The sequence below is a fragment of the Dasypus novemcinctus genome, chromosome 26 (assembly GCF_030445035.2).
Source record: "Dasypus novemcinctus isolate mDasNov1 chromosome 26, mDasNov1.1.hap2, whole genome shotgun sequence".
Lineage (NCBI taxonomy): Eukaryota > Metazoa > Chordata > Mammalia > Cingulata > Dasypodidae > Dasypus > Dasypus novemcinctus.
Genome location: NC_080698.1, coordinates 53,846,434 through 53,861,876, shown reverse-complemented (window position 1 = coordinate 53,861,876; position 15,443 = coordinate 53,846,434). Strand labels below are relative to the sequence as shown.

The 15,443-nt window shown below is 52.9% G+C and overlaps 1 protein-coding gene across 1 annotated transcript in view; it reads right to left on the bottom strand.

Annotated features, from left to right (window-relative positions):
• The window catches only part of NUP210 (nucleoporin 210), a 122,741-nt gene that overhangs the window by 28,187 nt on the left and 79,111 nt on the right, over positions 1–15,443 (bottom strand). The window contains exons 21-25 of the mRNA XM_058288876.2: positions 5,309–5,437; positions 4,122–4,249; positions 3,873–4,008; positions 1,980–2,042; positions 1,569–1,748 (exon numbers count right to left, since the gene is read on the bottom strand). Of these exons, the coding sequence (XP_058144859.1) occupies positions 1,569–1,748; positions 1,980–2,042; positions 3,873–4,008; positions 4,122–4,249; positions 5,309–5,437 (636 nt within the window). The remainder of the gene's footprint in view (positions 1–1,568; positions 1,749–1,979; positions 2,043–3,872; positions 4,009–4,121; positions 4,250–5,308; positions 5,438–15,443) is intronic.

The following is a 15,443-nucleotide window of genomic DNA, read 5'->3' as shown; positions in this document are numbered from 1 at the left end:
GGAGGGAAAATGCACGACTTGTTGCCCCCGTGGCTGAATTTCCAACCATCTGGCGTCCACCTGGCTTTCTTCCACCAGGAAGGAAAAAAAAAACCGCGCCAGTTCCCGAGGACTCAATCCTTTCTTTAGGGAGAAAAAAGCAGAGCCTCCTGTGGTCCCTAATTTGATTCTCCAGGACGCCTATCTGTGCACTGCTGCAAGCCAGAGAGCAGGTCTTTAGATTGCCAAAGCTTTCCTGTCAACTTTGTAAAATCGATACCCAGGATCGAGGCGTCCGTCTCGGTGATTCAAAAAGACTTTGTGGTTTAACTGGGATACTTGCAGGCCGGCGCTGAAGCTGCCGGAAAAGGCGTCAGTCAATGAGCTCAATGTCGAATCAAAGTCAACTCCGCGAACACACAGGCCCCTCTCGGCGGAGGCCCCCTCCAGCTCCCCCAGGTGCTCAGTGCTTCCACGGCCTGAACTCCGAGGCGCACACGGACCGCTTTTGGGGGAAGGTTGTTCGGAGGACTGCGTGCTGAAGAGTTACTTGTCCACGCTTGCATTGTGCAAAACAAAATGCTCTTCTCATTACCAAGTTCAGGAGAGCTGTGAGCAGGAGCCACAGAGCAGCTTTCCCCCAAACCTTCTGCAGGATGTCAGGAAGGATGTGTCATCTTTAGCCCCCATGCCCTTCTCAGGGAAGGGGAAGGAACGCCCGCTTCCTTCCCAGGAAAGAGGGAAAACTGCTGAGCCTTACAGATGCCAACTTTCACATGCCTGGAGCTGATTTCCGCTAATGGGGCTGGGAGGCTGGGGAGGAGACCCCTAACTAGGCTTTCCAGCTTCCCTGTTGACCCGAAAACGCCAGGAGGAAAGGTCCCCTTCTGGCAAAGAGGCTTGGGACACACTTCATCTCTGGCTGAAAAGGTACCAGTGGGCAGCTCTTGGGTTTTCTTTTTCTCCCAGGAATACCCATCCAGATGTGAAACAGCAGTGGTGCTGAGATGCACGCCATAGGTAGCTGAGCAGGGCACACCTCCGAAAATGCTCCGATAGCCCACCAGGGGTGTCGTTAGCCCACTGGGGCCCCTTCCCTGCTAGGAATGAACCGACTGCAGGAGCAGGCGCTCTGCTGCCGGGCTGGCCCGGGCCCTAGAGATGCCCTTCAGTGCTGAAAGCCGTCGGCTCCCTCCCCAGCGCCTGAGCCCTGGGCGCCCACCTCTGGGAACAGTAATAAAAGGCACCGGGCACCGTGGGGATGGACCGGAGGACACGGTAATGTGCTCGGGACAATGTCTGGTACAGAAATCACAACCACAATCATCACGAGAAACTGGAACTGTCCCTGGGGGTGGGGGTGGGGGCTGGAACCTGGGGCACCGAGTCCGCAGAAGAGCTGAGGGGCAGGGCTGCCTGGGGAGCGCCCACGGCAGGGCCCGCAGACCAGGTGCTCCAGGGGGGCGGCCGCTGGGAGGCAGGTCCCAAGGGCCAGCTGCTGGGCTCCTCCCCACCGTCGCCAACCACGCCGAGGCCAGATGGACCCGGCCAAGCAGCAGCATTTCCAGCCCTGGGGCGGCAGCCGGTACCTGAGAGACGACGACGACCTTGCCGGTCTCGGCGTCCACGGCCTGCACCACCCCGGAGACGGTGCCGTTGCCGACGGCGCGCCCCCGCAGCAGGCCGGTGCCGTTCACCTCCGCCACGCGCGCGTCGCTGATGGAGAACAGGATGTTGGACTGCGGCTGGGGGCCGCCCTCCGAGGTGATCTGTGGTGGGGAAGGGCAGCGCCGTGGGTGCCCAGCCTTCCGCTTGGCCCGCGCCGGCTGGCGCTGCGGTCAAGCCCTCGGAGGCCGCTGCGGACGTGCCCGGCAGCATGGGACCTCGGCCCCCCGTCACCACGCTAAGACGGAGACCCTCCCTCCGGGCGGGCGCGACTGCGGCCGGGGCAGGGGTGGGCGGGGGCCTGGTGGGGTGTGCAGGGGGGGCTCGGCTCTCACCTGCATCATGGCCCCGATGATCAGCGTCACCTTTCTGGGTATCAGCCGAAACGGGGGAAAAACCTGGGGAGCCACGAGAGACAAGGGGGCCAGTGCCGTCCACGCTCATGCCAGCACCACTCAGCCTTTTTTTAATGACAGGGAGCCTGGGTGCACGATGCCATTTGTCCCTGAAGGAGGCCATCGGGGGCCTGGGATCCCGGGGCCAGCTCGGCAGGGGCGGGGGGCACCAGGGCAGCTGGAACCGGGGACGTGCTCGCCCCCCTCGGCAGGACGTCCCGCCCTCCTGTCAGCCGGGTGAGCTGCGACTCTCCGTGGGCATGCTCCGCCTCCTGCAATCGCTGCCTGTTACCCCATTTTATTTCGCCATGGGCGTTAACCCGGGTAAGGGAAGGAGCTTTTATTTGTCCGAGCCATCCCCCTGCCACCGCGGTTCTTGGAGTCTGGTCCCCTGACCTGGAGCAGCAGCGTCACCTGGGAATTTGTCAGAAATGCGAATTCCCCATCCCCACCCATGACCTGGAGAACCAGGGTGGGGGGTGGCAGTGACGTGGGGTGGGGGGGCTCCAGCAAGTCCTCCGGGGGGATCTGATGCTTGTGAGCATCTGACAGCCAGTGTCTTCGAGGTTCCCCTAACACCTCTTGGTAAGTTTTCCTCTTGTACTAAATGTTTTTAAATGTCCCCTGATAAATGACCTGACAACTGTTCTCGACTTCAGTTTCCTCAAAACCGTCCAGATGAGGCAAGAAGGGCTCGGGGGGCAGGAACTGGCTCAGGTCGGACACGGGGGTGGGGTGACCCTGTCTCTGCCACAGGGTAAAGCCCTGACGCCCCCTCTCGCAGGCCCCTCCGCTCGCTGCACGGGAGGCGCTGCGGCGGGTGAACGCGGGCGACCACCGCGGCGGCTGCTCACGAGCGAGGAGGAGTCTTTGTAGGCTGCGCTATTTATAGGCAGCCATGAATTCCTCGTCACCAGGAGGAGAAAAGCGTCCTTTCTTCTAGAGGCACAAATTACATCCAGCAGCTTCAGGACGCGGGCTAATAAAACCCACCAGCCCTGCGTGCCCGGGAGCCGCGGGGGACACGGGCACAGCCCCCACGGTTCAGCGCCGCTGCTCAAGTGCAGACTTGGACACGAGTCCTTGGCGGCTGCCGTGCTGGCCTCTGGTGACCGCAGGGCCCCAGGCCAAACCTCCTTCTCAGATGGGCTCCAAGTCCCACCACCCTGGAGTGATCCGGCAGCTCGAGGAGCCCGGCGTGGCCTGCCGCAGGGACGCTGGCCTGCGCAGCTCCAGGGACGGGGCCTCCTGTCTCCTAAGTACCCATTTTAATGCTCCAGAACTGACGGCTAGGTCGTTGCTCCCCCATGAGCAGAATCGGTCCAGCCACTGTGCTCTTGGAACAGCTCTGCTGCCCCTTTACCCCAACCTGACAGCACCTCGAAGCCTTAAAGACTGTTTCACCACTCCCTTGCCGTGGGATGAGGCGCCCCCCTTCTCTGAGCCACGTCATCTCCCTCTTCTGCAGAGGGAGATTAAAATAACTCACCCGCCCCCCCACGCTGTGCCGCTGCCACTCGGGCCCCCTGGACTAAGGGGGAAAGCTGCCTTTTGATCAGAGGATGCTGTGCGGCAAAAACCTTAACACGCGGCAGCCTCCTGGACTGCCCCTAAAATTTCCAGCAGACCCCACGAGGGCGTGGCGGGGTGATGCTCGGCAGCCCTGCGTGATGTTATGTGCGATTGTTTCCTACGTTCACAATTTTTACTATATGCTTATTGTTTATGCATGTTCACGAATGAACGAACAATACAATAATTAAAAAAATAAATACCATGTGCGCGCGCAGGGGCTGAGCTGGGACCGCGTGGTGGACGAAGGCACCGCCTCACCTCAATCTGCTGTGGGGCTGAGCTGATTCTCTGTCCGGCTTTGTCGGTCACGGCTGCGGTCAGACTGGTCTGGCCGATGGCCACACCGTGGACGAGAAAGGTGGCAGTGTAGTTGTCCAGGGCTTCATCGAGGGCCCTGAAACAGACGAAGGGGCTGCAGCTCCTCCCCCGGAAGCTCGCACTGGCCAGGCCGGGCCTGGGTGGGCGCTGTTCCCGAGACCCCTCCTCTAACCCCCGCCGCCGACTCACAACAGCGTGACGATCTGGGAGGCCGCGCGGAGCTTCAGCTCCATGAAGGCGAAGTTTTTGGCCAAAAACGGCTTCTTGTAAAAGTCCAGCACCCGGACAGAGGCCTTCACCGTCTTCCCGATCTCCACCTACACAGGACGGGGGCATCACAATGGCTAACCCTACCACCGGCGGCGCCCTACGACCGCCTAAAAGCGCACTACCCACCTCGAACCCAGACCTGGGGACCGGGGGTGAGCCACCTGCTGACCTCAGCAAGTGAACAGTGACTGAGTGCTTACTCTACACAAGGGGCCCTGGGGATACTTAGATGCAAAACTGTGTTCCCTGCCCTAAAAGAGCTCACAGTCTAGCTAGGGAGACCAGGGGATTGCCTTGAACAGCAAATGCATACAGCAGGAGCTCAATAAACTCCCTGACCAGACAGCTCACACCTGGCAGCAGGTAAGCCATACAGTAAGAACGTTAGCTGGGAATGCATCGTGAAGAAGTAGCAGTCTGGTCAGCAAATGAACAGTGGGGATAAGATTATAGGAGCAGCAGCTAAGGCTGTGTAAGAGAATATTATCTTTTGCTTGAAAATTCCCCTTTTAATTACTAACCATTATATCTCTACCCTGGAAACTAAGAAACCCATAGCAACTCTGTTGGTCTAGCTTCAGTTATCATAGATAGCTGGAGGGGTAAAAAGTCCCTGTTTCATATCTTTAAAACCCTAGAGCTATTATTCATTCATTTTGCAAAAGCTTTGGCATTAGTGAGTTTTACTCATTTGCCACTGAAATTGCACAGACTCTAAAAGCCAGCACTGGCGGAAAAAATTCACGATCAGCCAAGGTCTGGGCCTGGCTGGTTTGTAATCTGCACAAGCTAGAGGACATGAATTCCCAACTCAAGGCTAATTTAGAGACAGCTCCAAGCAGGATTTACAGCCAAGCTTTATCGATGTCAACAGAGATGAAGAAATATAACATCTGAAGTTACTCTGTATCATCCACATGGAACGAGGAAGGGAAAGCACTGCAAGCTCGGAGCACCTCTGGAAGGGGGGTGGAGAGACACACGCGGCCAGGGAAAAAGGCAAAATCCAAAGGAGCAATGAGGAAAATTATCTTCCACGGTCATAGTATTTTCCTGGTCTCTTCAAATCGGCCGAGGGAGTACCGGGGCAGGAATCTTATACGAACCTTGTCCACGACCCGGACGTACAGCTCCTGGATATCTGAGATGTGGATTTCGGCCTTCGCTGGGGCAGGGAAGGCCAGGCACAAGTCGTGGATCATGACGGTCAAGGTGCCCGGCAGCAAGGGATGCACCTGGAACGTCAGAGGTAGCCCAGCTCAGACGGCGGCAGGTGAAGGTCAGCGCCTACGAGGCGGCTGGGAGCCCCCTCCCCCTGTGACCGCTCAGGTCAGCCTATCGCCCGATGGGACGCCACCTCCTGGGGGACCTTTAGGCCAGTATGTGGAAGCAGTGGGCCAGGAAAGTCCTAATCCAAATACGGCGCTGCCCACCTCTCACTGTAAGTCTCCTTCGCAGCCAGGGGAGGCGCTTGGAGTATAAACTGTGCTCAGGCGGCATTTATTGTAACTTTGTACATTCTACAAAGAGAAGCAAATGGCAGCTAACTCAACAGGGAGAGGCAGCAGCTTTGGGAGCCACGGCAACCTGGAGGCAAAGTAAGGCTTCGAACCCAGTTTCCACCTTTCCCTGCAGCCCAGTAATAAAAGAGCCCCATACGGGGCCACTGTCGTGGGACACTGCAAGCCAGGGACTAGAAGAACATGAGACAGCTGTCTTGCTTTCTAAAGGAGTGCATCCCCACCTGAACACGCCGAGTCTTTGAACCTGAGAGAAGACCTGAAGGCCACTTGAATGTAAGCCTTTGAGTTTCATGCATCTCTAAGAGCCCAGCTTCTTTTGAAGTAGAGAGCTCGTAAAACGTTCTGAGTGACTGAACAAATCCGCACTAGTGTTTTCCAGTTTTTTTCACTCCTGAAGATCTTGGTTTAATCCTTCTTCCTCTACCCGCTCCAGGGATCCAACCTTCCAAAGAATCTCTCCCCTAACAAACGGCAACAAAATCACGTTCATGACAGATGGCAGATATTCCCACGTTTGTCTATTTAAGATGGACTTCCAGCAACCTGTCATACTGCCTAGGCGTGCATCTCCCCTGGGGGACGGTGAAGCTGGACCAGCAGCAACAAGACACGGAGCTGGTGGGTGAGCCCAGGGGCTGCCCCCTCTCTTTATTTGGCTCTGGCTTTGTTGCTTGCTGTCTGTCGTCTAATACTCATTTTGGGGTGGGGGTGAGGAGACGATGTGTAGAGAGAGCAGGTCAGTGTTTGCAAAGCTAAAATTTGCCACTGACTCACAAATGTCAAGAGTCTGTGAAACAGCACTATACCTCACACCCGTGAAGCTTCTCTGACACGCACGTTTTCTCTGCAAGGCACATCACAACCTTCTTGCACTGAGCAACACTAGATAGCACTTCAGCACTAAGACTGGAGACCATTTTAAAAACAGTGAAATCACAAAGAAAAGGAACAAAGTTGCAAAAAAAGACGGCATGAAACATAGGGCATAAAGGACACTTGTTTACAGTGTAAGAGCTGAAACAAAAATGCCACGTGTCACCAGGCTAGACCTCACCTGAAGTGTGCACATCGGCTGACAAAGTTTTCACCACTCTGTGCACATCCACGAGCGACCATGAAAGTGCTGTGAATACTGAGTTGGGGATTTTAAACAAACTCTAGTGAATAGGCAAATTTGCAAATACAGAACCTGGGAATGAGAATCGACTGTATGTTTGAACAGAAAACAAACCAGGGTCACTCCTTTGAGTAATTCTGGATAAAAGCAAAGAATCCTGGTGCTCCAGCCCACTCAGCTTTTTAAAAAATTATTTAAAATTTTTTAAAAATTTTTTAAGATTTTATTTATCCCACCCCCTCATTGCTTGCAGTCACTGTCTGCTCTCTGTGTCCATCTGCTGTGGGCTCTTTGTGTCTGCTTGTCTTCTCTATAGGAGGAACCAGAAACCAAACCCAGGACTTTCCAGCACCCTGTTGTGTTTTTTTTTAATCTCTCATTGTCTTTCCTCTTTGTGTCTCTTTTCCTTGCATCATCTTGTTGCATGCATCAGCTCGCCGCGCCTGCCCACCACACCAGCTCAGCTTCTCCAGGAGGCACCAGAAACCAAACCTGGGACCTCCAGTGTGGTAGGCAGAAGCCCAATCACTTGAGCCACATCTGCCTCCCCTGTTTAACTTTAGAGAGATTAAAACTAGTTTTGTTAAGACTAGAAATTTTGGAACAAGTCTGTAAATTCCAAGTACCTTCATCTACCCAAGAAGTGCTGATTCTGGTCCAACCCCTCTAATGTACAGATGGGGAAACTGAGGCCCAGAGGCAGAGAACCTCTCCCAGGTTACATGGCCCTGGAAGAACAGAGCTGCGGTGGAACCCAGGAAGGCCAGCTCCCCGTTAGGGTTCCTTCCCTCCTGCCTGTCATTCCCCCAGGTACCTGGGCTTGATGTCTGCAGAAACCAGAATGAAGCTATTGGGCAGTGGAGGAGAAAGAGGCCACAACTGAGAAAGGCCAAAGCCCAGTTAGTTGGGAAAAGTGGGAATGGTTAGTGAGCTGGACCAAGCAGAAAACTCGGCCAGGAAAAGTGAGCTCAAGGGCACATCCACCAGATAAAGAGATGGGGTATTTCACACCATGACTTAAAGGAGATAAACAAAGACCTCAGGGTGGAAAACACGTGTGGACTCCAAAATGGCACCTATGTAATCTGAGCGCACATAGCAGCCAGATAAAGATTTATTTATTTCTCTCCCCTTCCCCCCTCCCACCGCAGTTGTCTGTTCTCTGTCTATTTGCTGTGTGTTCTTCTTTGTCTGCTTCTGTTGTTGTCAGCGGCACAGGAATCTGTGTCTCTTTTTGTTGCATCACCTTGCTGCATCAGCTCTCCACGTGGGCGGCACCTCTCCTGGGCAGGCTGCACTTTCTTTCGCGCTGGGTGGCTCTCCTTACGGGGCGCACTCCTTGCATGCGGGGCTCCCCTACACGGGGACACCCCTGCGTGGCAGGGCACTCCTTGCGCGCATCAGCACTGCGCATGGCCAGCTCCACACGGGTCAAGGAGGCCCGGGGTTTGAACCGTGGACCTCCCATGTGGTAGACGGACGCCCTAACCACTGGGCCAAGCCCGCTTCCCAACAGCAGCCGGGTAGTAAACGTGGGCTGAGGAGCGGGGTCTGGAGCCCCCAGGCCTCCCGTTGTGCTGAGGACCACTCACTCTGGCTTATTACATTTCCCACAGAAAACTCATTTAAAAACTACAGCGAGAAATGCGAGCTTTCTCTGAGGACGGACTCCGAGGCTCCAGTCTGATACCCCTGCAGCCATCCCTGCTGTCAGGAGCTGGCAAGCGAAGAATATGCAGAAATTACATGTTGTACCGACTGCTGCCAGGCCCACGCGGGAGAAGGAAGGGAAGGTTTTTTTTTCCCCTTTCCTTTTGCTCCTCTCCTTCAAAAGGACCATTTTGCATGTTTTAAACAAAGACACAAAATGGCGACGGGGAAAGCAACTCCTCATCTACTTGGTTTCCTAGAGAATGGGCGGCAAGTCGTATTGCAGGCCACAGAAGCACGGGACGGGGTCAGGCCTCCACCTGCGGAGAGCCTCCCACCAAACACACCTGCGGGCACCAGCCCGTGTCACCCCGTGACCATGCATCAAGGTGGGGCTCTCAGGGGTCCCTCTGAGACGAGGACGCAGAGCTTGGGCACGTGAAGGGATGCGCCGGCTAGCCGGGATAGATTCGCACCCGCTCCCAATGCCAGGCCTCCGTGCTTCCGTCACACCTGCCTCTGCGAGCGCCTGAGCCCCACACGCTTCTTTACGGGCATTCAGGAAAATGTCTGTGACGGACACTGGGTAGGGGACATCAACGCGCAGAGTGAATTCTAATGTCTGAGTGTTGAAGGTGCCACCTGAGGATGCCAGCGAACGCTGAGCCGAAGGGAGAGTCCTGTCATCTTCTCGGGGACGATGAATGCATTATTGCTCATTAAGACACTGTCAACGGCGCCACGGGCGGCTTGATGGAACGGGCCGTCGCCTGTGCGCTGGGCGTAGGGATTCTGCCCGAAGCGTGCTGCTCCCCCCGCCCCCCATTTCCCTGCACATCAGACTTGTCTCTGTCTGTGGGAGAGGAAAGAAGCTACAAATATTTCCAGACAACACTCGAGCCAGCCGCTTCCACTTCCTGCTGCAGGTGTGTAAGTCCCGTGTGCTGGCACGGGCCCTGCGGTGCAGAGTGAGGGCACCCACGCCCCTGGGGGGAAGCCTCGCTGGTCTGTGTGTGTGGGTGGGAGAGGACACTGAGCTCATCGGACAACCGCAGGCCTGAGTTCGAGTCCTGCCACTGCCACCTTCTCAAGCCCCTTGTCTCCAGGGGGTGGATTCCCTTCTCTGACTGTACCTCCGTGGGCATAAAATGGCACTATTACCAGCTACGTCTCGCAGGCCTGAGCAGACTGAGAGAAACGCCCGCTGCAGCTCCTGAGAGCAGACCCCGCGTCTGACCTTTCCCCCGTGGAGTCCCCAGGGCCCGGCACACAATAGCGCTCAATGTTTGCTGAGTGTGTGCGTGAATGAAAGGAGTGTCACATTCGGCGCACAGTAGGCTCCTTCCCTCTGCTCTTACAATCACAGGGGTTCCTCTCTGAGGACTTATTTTGAAATGTAGAGTATTATTGAGAAGAAAGAAACCTCAAGTTTAAATCAGGTAAAAGCTTCTGTAATCCAACCAAAAAAAAAAAAAAACCATACCAAAATAAAGGCCCCTGACAAAGAGTTTGGGGAGCTGTGTGAGCAGAATTAATCAGAGCCTGGAGCGGGCCTGCGTGCACGGTGTGGCCACAGCCCCCTTCACAACAGCTTTGTGTGAGCCTGTTTCCTTCCAGAGCCACTCAGGAGCCTGAACTCACCCTTGAGCCATTCCTGCCTTCCGAATGTGCATCAGTAGGAAAGAAAAAGAAAGACACACTTTCTATGAGCTAATTGAAGAACCGTCGTGGGCTTTCTTGCCGCTGTGATTAAGGGAAATGAGACTGCTGCTAATTAGCAGCTGGAAAATGCCAAAGCAAGTGCAGACGTCCTTCAGAAACAGCCATCTGAAGAAGCTGCGCGCACTGTCACGGCTTATCAACACTCCATGAAAAATTCTTCCTGCAGCTTACGTTAAGAGGGAAAAGGATCCAAAGCGCAATCTCCATGGAGAGGTGCGATGGGCTTTGACACAGGCCAGAAATGAAGGGGAAGCCAGACACTGCAGTGGCCAAGGAGCCCCACGGAGCCCAGTGGGCAAGGGTGACCCTCCCTCGTGGGATCTGCCACAGAGGATCCTGCTGGCCGACGAAGTACTGCTAGACTTGCCCAGGCCACCACCAGGAGTGGGCGTTGCTGTAGCTCTACAGACCACAGTTTACTGCAGTCCCATCTGTAAAATGGGGCCACCAGGGAAGTGGCTGTGGCTCAATGGATTGGGCTCCCGTCTACCACATGGGAGGTCCTGGGAAGCGAACCCAGCTTGCCTCCTTGGGAAGGCAGGCTGGCCCGCGCCCGTGGAGAGCTGACGGCCCGTGCCCGCGGAGAGCTGGTGCAGCAAGGCGACACAACAAAGGGAGACAAGCAGACACAGAAGAACATGCAGCGAATGGACACAGAGAGTAGACAGCAAGCAAGCGGCAAGGCGGGGGCTAAATAAATTAAAAACAAAATAAAGCAAAAAATATATATATATATATTTTTTAATGGGGCCAACAAAACTTGTCTCAAGTAATACATGTGTGGAAGTGTTCTCTGAGCATCTCTGGCACTGTACACGTTTTCCCAAACTTGAAACTTCCCTCTTCTTCATAGGAGGGGGAGTCATTTGTAATCTCCAGAAGTAAAGCAAACCAAGGTACAGTTCAAGCAGGAGAATTATTTCTGATTTGAGCTTTTCCTTTAATATGAAGGATGTGACAGGGAGCGCTCAGTTACGTGGTAGGAGAACTGGCTAGGGAATTAGTCTCTTTTATAAAGGAAATAAAAATGCCTGGGGAGAGCGCCCCCTGGTCTTAGGCTTCTAGCAACTCCTGGGCTTCCTCTAAATGGCACGTCCGTTCCCAGGTGCTGGGGGAATGTTTCCTCTTGCTCTGGTTTGCAGCGATAACCGCAAGAGGCCCCGCCAGCGGAGAGGCCGCCTCTGAGAAGGACGGGGCGGTCAGGGCGCACTGCCCTTCACCGAGGGACCGTGCCTGTGGGAAGCGTCCTCGCCACAGCGCAGCTGAGGACCAAGGCTGAAAACCGGAGGTCCACAGGCTGAGGGCAGAAACCAAACACCCGCACGCCGAAGAAACCACAACTGAAGCACTGACGACAGCTTTAAAAGGTGGGCTGTTCCACACACAAAAAGGGGTGCTTCACCCAAAAATAGAGACTTCTGCCTCCTCGTGAAAAGTGAAAAGCTCTTCCCCACGAAGCCCGCATCCCTACACACCAAACATCAGCCAGAAGCCCTGCTTGGAGTACGACGTGTTGAGGAGCTGTGGGTCTGCCCCTCAGCTAAATCAGTGAAGACTGTTTCTAAAAACTCCACCCAGTAAATTTTCTGGAAACAGGGGATACAGCAAAGGAAGAGACATTTATTCAAGAAAACCTACCAGGACACAGTGAGAACTGCGCGGGCCCGTGGTATCTGAAATATCCCATGCCCTCCCACACCAGACTCGACCCCGGAGGACTCAGCCAGGAGTGTGAGCTCCCCCTCTTCCCCAGTGCCCACCTCCTCAGGAGGGGCAGGCCGCCAGGTGTGCTCATGCTGCCCATAGCTGCCTGTTCCGGGGCTAAATTCTGGGCAAGTGCAGCTGAGCAGAGGGGCTTTCTTCCTCCGCCCAGCACCCACAGGTGGGACAGAGGCTCTACCTTGGGCATGAGCCAACGGGGAACCGAGGGCTTCCTCGCTCTTGCCCAGGCATGGGGTAGAGGTTTCCACGCCAGGAGAGGCAGGCCGAGGGACCTGGGTCTGCTGCCCTCTCCCCCCAGCCACGAGGCGTTCGGCTCCTAAAGCATGGGTGTCACTCAGGGAGATGTGCCCACTGCCCAGCACCCACCCCACCTCCCCACAGCCGCAGAGACTGCTGCCTGTGGGCAGAAGCCGGCCATCAAAACAACAGAGGGACCGTTGGCAATTCGTCAGGGCAGGAGGCAGTCAGAGAGAGCCCTGCCAAAGCCAGCACCAGCCCAGGGTGACGGGGCACCCCCAGGCTGCAACAGCAGAGCCTCACCCTGTGAAGAACCGCCAGTCACTAAACCTGTACACAAGGAGGCAAGAACGAGCGCTTCCAAGAGGATGCGGTTAGAGAAGGATCAGTGCCCAGAGTGCAATATATCCAAAATGTCCAGTTTCTAACAACAGAAATTAGAAAATTGTTACTTAATGCAAAAGAAAGCAGTAAAAGAGGACTGGAGGAACAAAAAAAAAAAAGACATGAGATATTTGGAAAACAAAAAGTAAAATGGCATATGTAAATTCAACTATACCAATAATATTAATGTGAATAGATTCAGCAATCCAAACAAAAGTTAGAGATTGTTAGACTGGACAAAAAAGAAAGATTCAACTATATGCTGTCTACAGGAGACATATTTCCAATTCAAGGATACAAACAGATTGAAAGTGAAAAAAATGAATAAAGGCATATTATGCAAACAGCAACCACAAGAAAGTTGGAGTAGCTCTACAAATATCAGATGAAATGACTTAAAAATGTTATTAGAGATAAAAAGGGAAATTTTATAAAGATAGAAGGATCAATCCATCAGAAAGACAAAACAATTATAAATATATATGCATCTAACACAACAGTGCACCAAACGCATATAAAGCAAAAAATGACAAAAATAAATGGAGAAAATTCAACAATAATGCATGGGTGGGAAGGAATTCTCCAGGGCATGCATATAGGGTATATAGATATGTTTGGATGTTCATTGGGTATTGTCATAGTGGATAGAGTTACACATGACAACTGAGGGAGTGCTGAGTTCCCATCCTGGGGAGCTCTGTTGCATACCCCAATGGAACAGCAACAATCCCCAAGTGCAAGGGCAAAGACCAGTGAAAAAGGATGGTTCAATGATGGGCCCTTAATACTGATGACTATGCTTATGAGCCTGTGTGCCTGAAATATGAACTAGGCTTAGAGCTGCAGGGTGCCTAACAGTTACCTCCTGAAAGCCTCCGTGTTGCTCAAATGTGTCCACTCTCTAAGCCAAACTCAGCACGTAAATGTATTACCATCCCCCCCCAACCCCACATGGGACATGACTCCCAGGGATGAGCCTCCCTGGTGCCAAGGGATTACTACCATCACTAGCTGGTGATGCAACTAGAAAAAGACCTTGAATAAAAGGGGGAAATGGTAAAGACAAATGGCTAAGAGACTTCAAAATGAGTCAGGAAGTCATCAGAGGGGTTGCACTTATGCACGTCTCAGCAGGATCCCAGAGCTAGCCAAAGCAGATACAACTCTAGGTACTGGTGCTCCTGAGGGCTATGGAGATGCATGAGTTCTATGGTCATGACAGAAGGCTCTGGAGCTCATTGCCTTGCCAGTGGGCCCTACTTTGTAATTTGTGCTCCTGTGTGATGGAGTTAGACTCAGATGTGACCTCTATACATGCCTCTTCTGTCACTTGTACTGAACCTGTGGTTGGTGCTGGGGTTGGTGTATGCTCAGGACACTTCAGTCTCTGGACTATATGTGCCAACTGGGCCCTGAGTCTCAGCAGAGTTGCAACACCTACTCTCTTGTATTTGGACTTACCCAGGTCAGCTCATGGGGAGGTGAAGATGGTCAACCACCACACCAGAGAACCGAGAGTGTCTACAACTGCAAGCAGGAGAATCGCATCCATCAGCTCTGTGGAGTCTAAGTCCCTTCTCAATTTAGAGGTGGAGTGTACATCGCCATTCCAGGGTCCACAGGATGGAGGAATATAATATGGATTGGAGTGGACTTGCTGGTATTCTACTATAGAACTCTAGCAATGGAAGAAATCGTATCATTGATGTGGAGATGGTGGCCGTGGGAATTGCTGAGGGCAATTAGAGGGAGGAGGAGGTGTGATATTGGGGGAGGGGGGGCATTTTTGGGACTTGGAGTTGTCCTGAACGATATTGCAGGGACAGATGCAGGACATTATATATTCTGTCATAACCCAATGGATGGACTGGGGAGAGTGTGAACTACAATGTAAACTATGGCCCATGCAGAGTGGCAGTGCTCCAGGGTGTATTCACCAAATGCAATGAATGTGCCTCACTGATGAAAGGGGATGCTGATGTGGGAGCAGTGGAGGAGGGTAGAGAGTAGGGTATATGGGAACCTCTTATGTTTTTTAACGTAACTTCTTGTGTGATCTATTTATCTTTTTAAAAAAGACAATAATAATAGATTTTTTTAAAAGTGAAAAAAAAAATAAAAGACACCAGATTGGAAAGGAAAAAGTAAATCACCTCTATTCACAGATGACATGATCTTATATAGGAAATCCTAAGAAACCCACTAAAAACTATTAAAACTAAATAAACAAGTTCAGCAAGGTTATAAGATACAATATCAATATACCAAAAAAATAGATTGTATGTCTACACTTTTAGGGAACACTCTGAAAATGAAATTAAGAAAACAACTCCATATATATAATAGCATCAAAAAGAATAAAATAGGAAGCGAATCTGGCTCAACAAATAGAGCGACCTCCTACCACATGGGAGGTCCAGGGTTCAAACCCAGGGCCTCCTGACCTGTGTGATGAGCTGGCTCACATGCAGTACTGATGTGCACAAGGAGTGCCGTGCCTCGCAGGGGTGTCCCCTATGTAGGGGGGCCTCACATGCAAGGAGTGTGCCCTCTAAGGAGAGATGCCCAGCATGAAAAAAGTGCAGCCTGCCCAGAAGTGGCGGTGCACACACGGAGAACTGACACAGCAAGATGACACAACAAAAAGAGACACAGATTCCCAATGCTGCTGACAAGAATATAAGAGGACACAGAGTGCAGACAACTGAGGGGTGGGGGAAGGCAGAGAAGGGGAGAGAAATAAATAAAAAATAAATCTCTAAAAAAAAAAAAAGAATAAAATATTTAGCAATAACCTTAACAATAGAAATGGGAAAGATACTATGAAAATTATGAAGAAAATTCTTTTCGACAAAAAGTGCTGGGACAACTGGGTAGTTACATGCA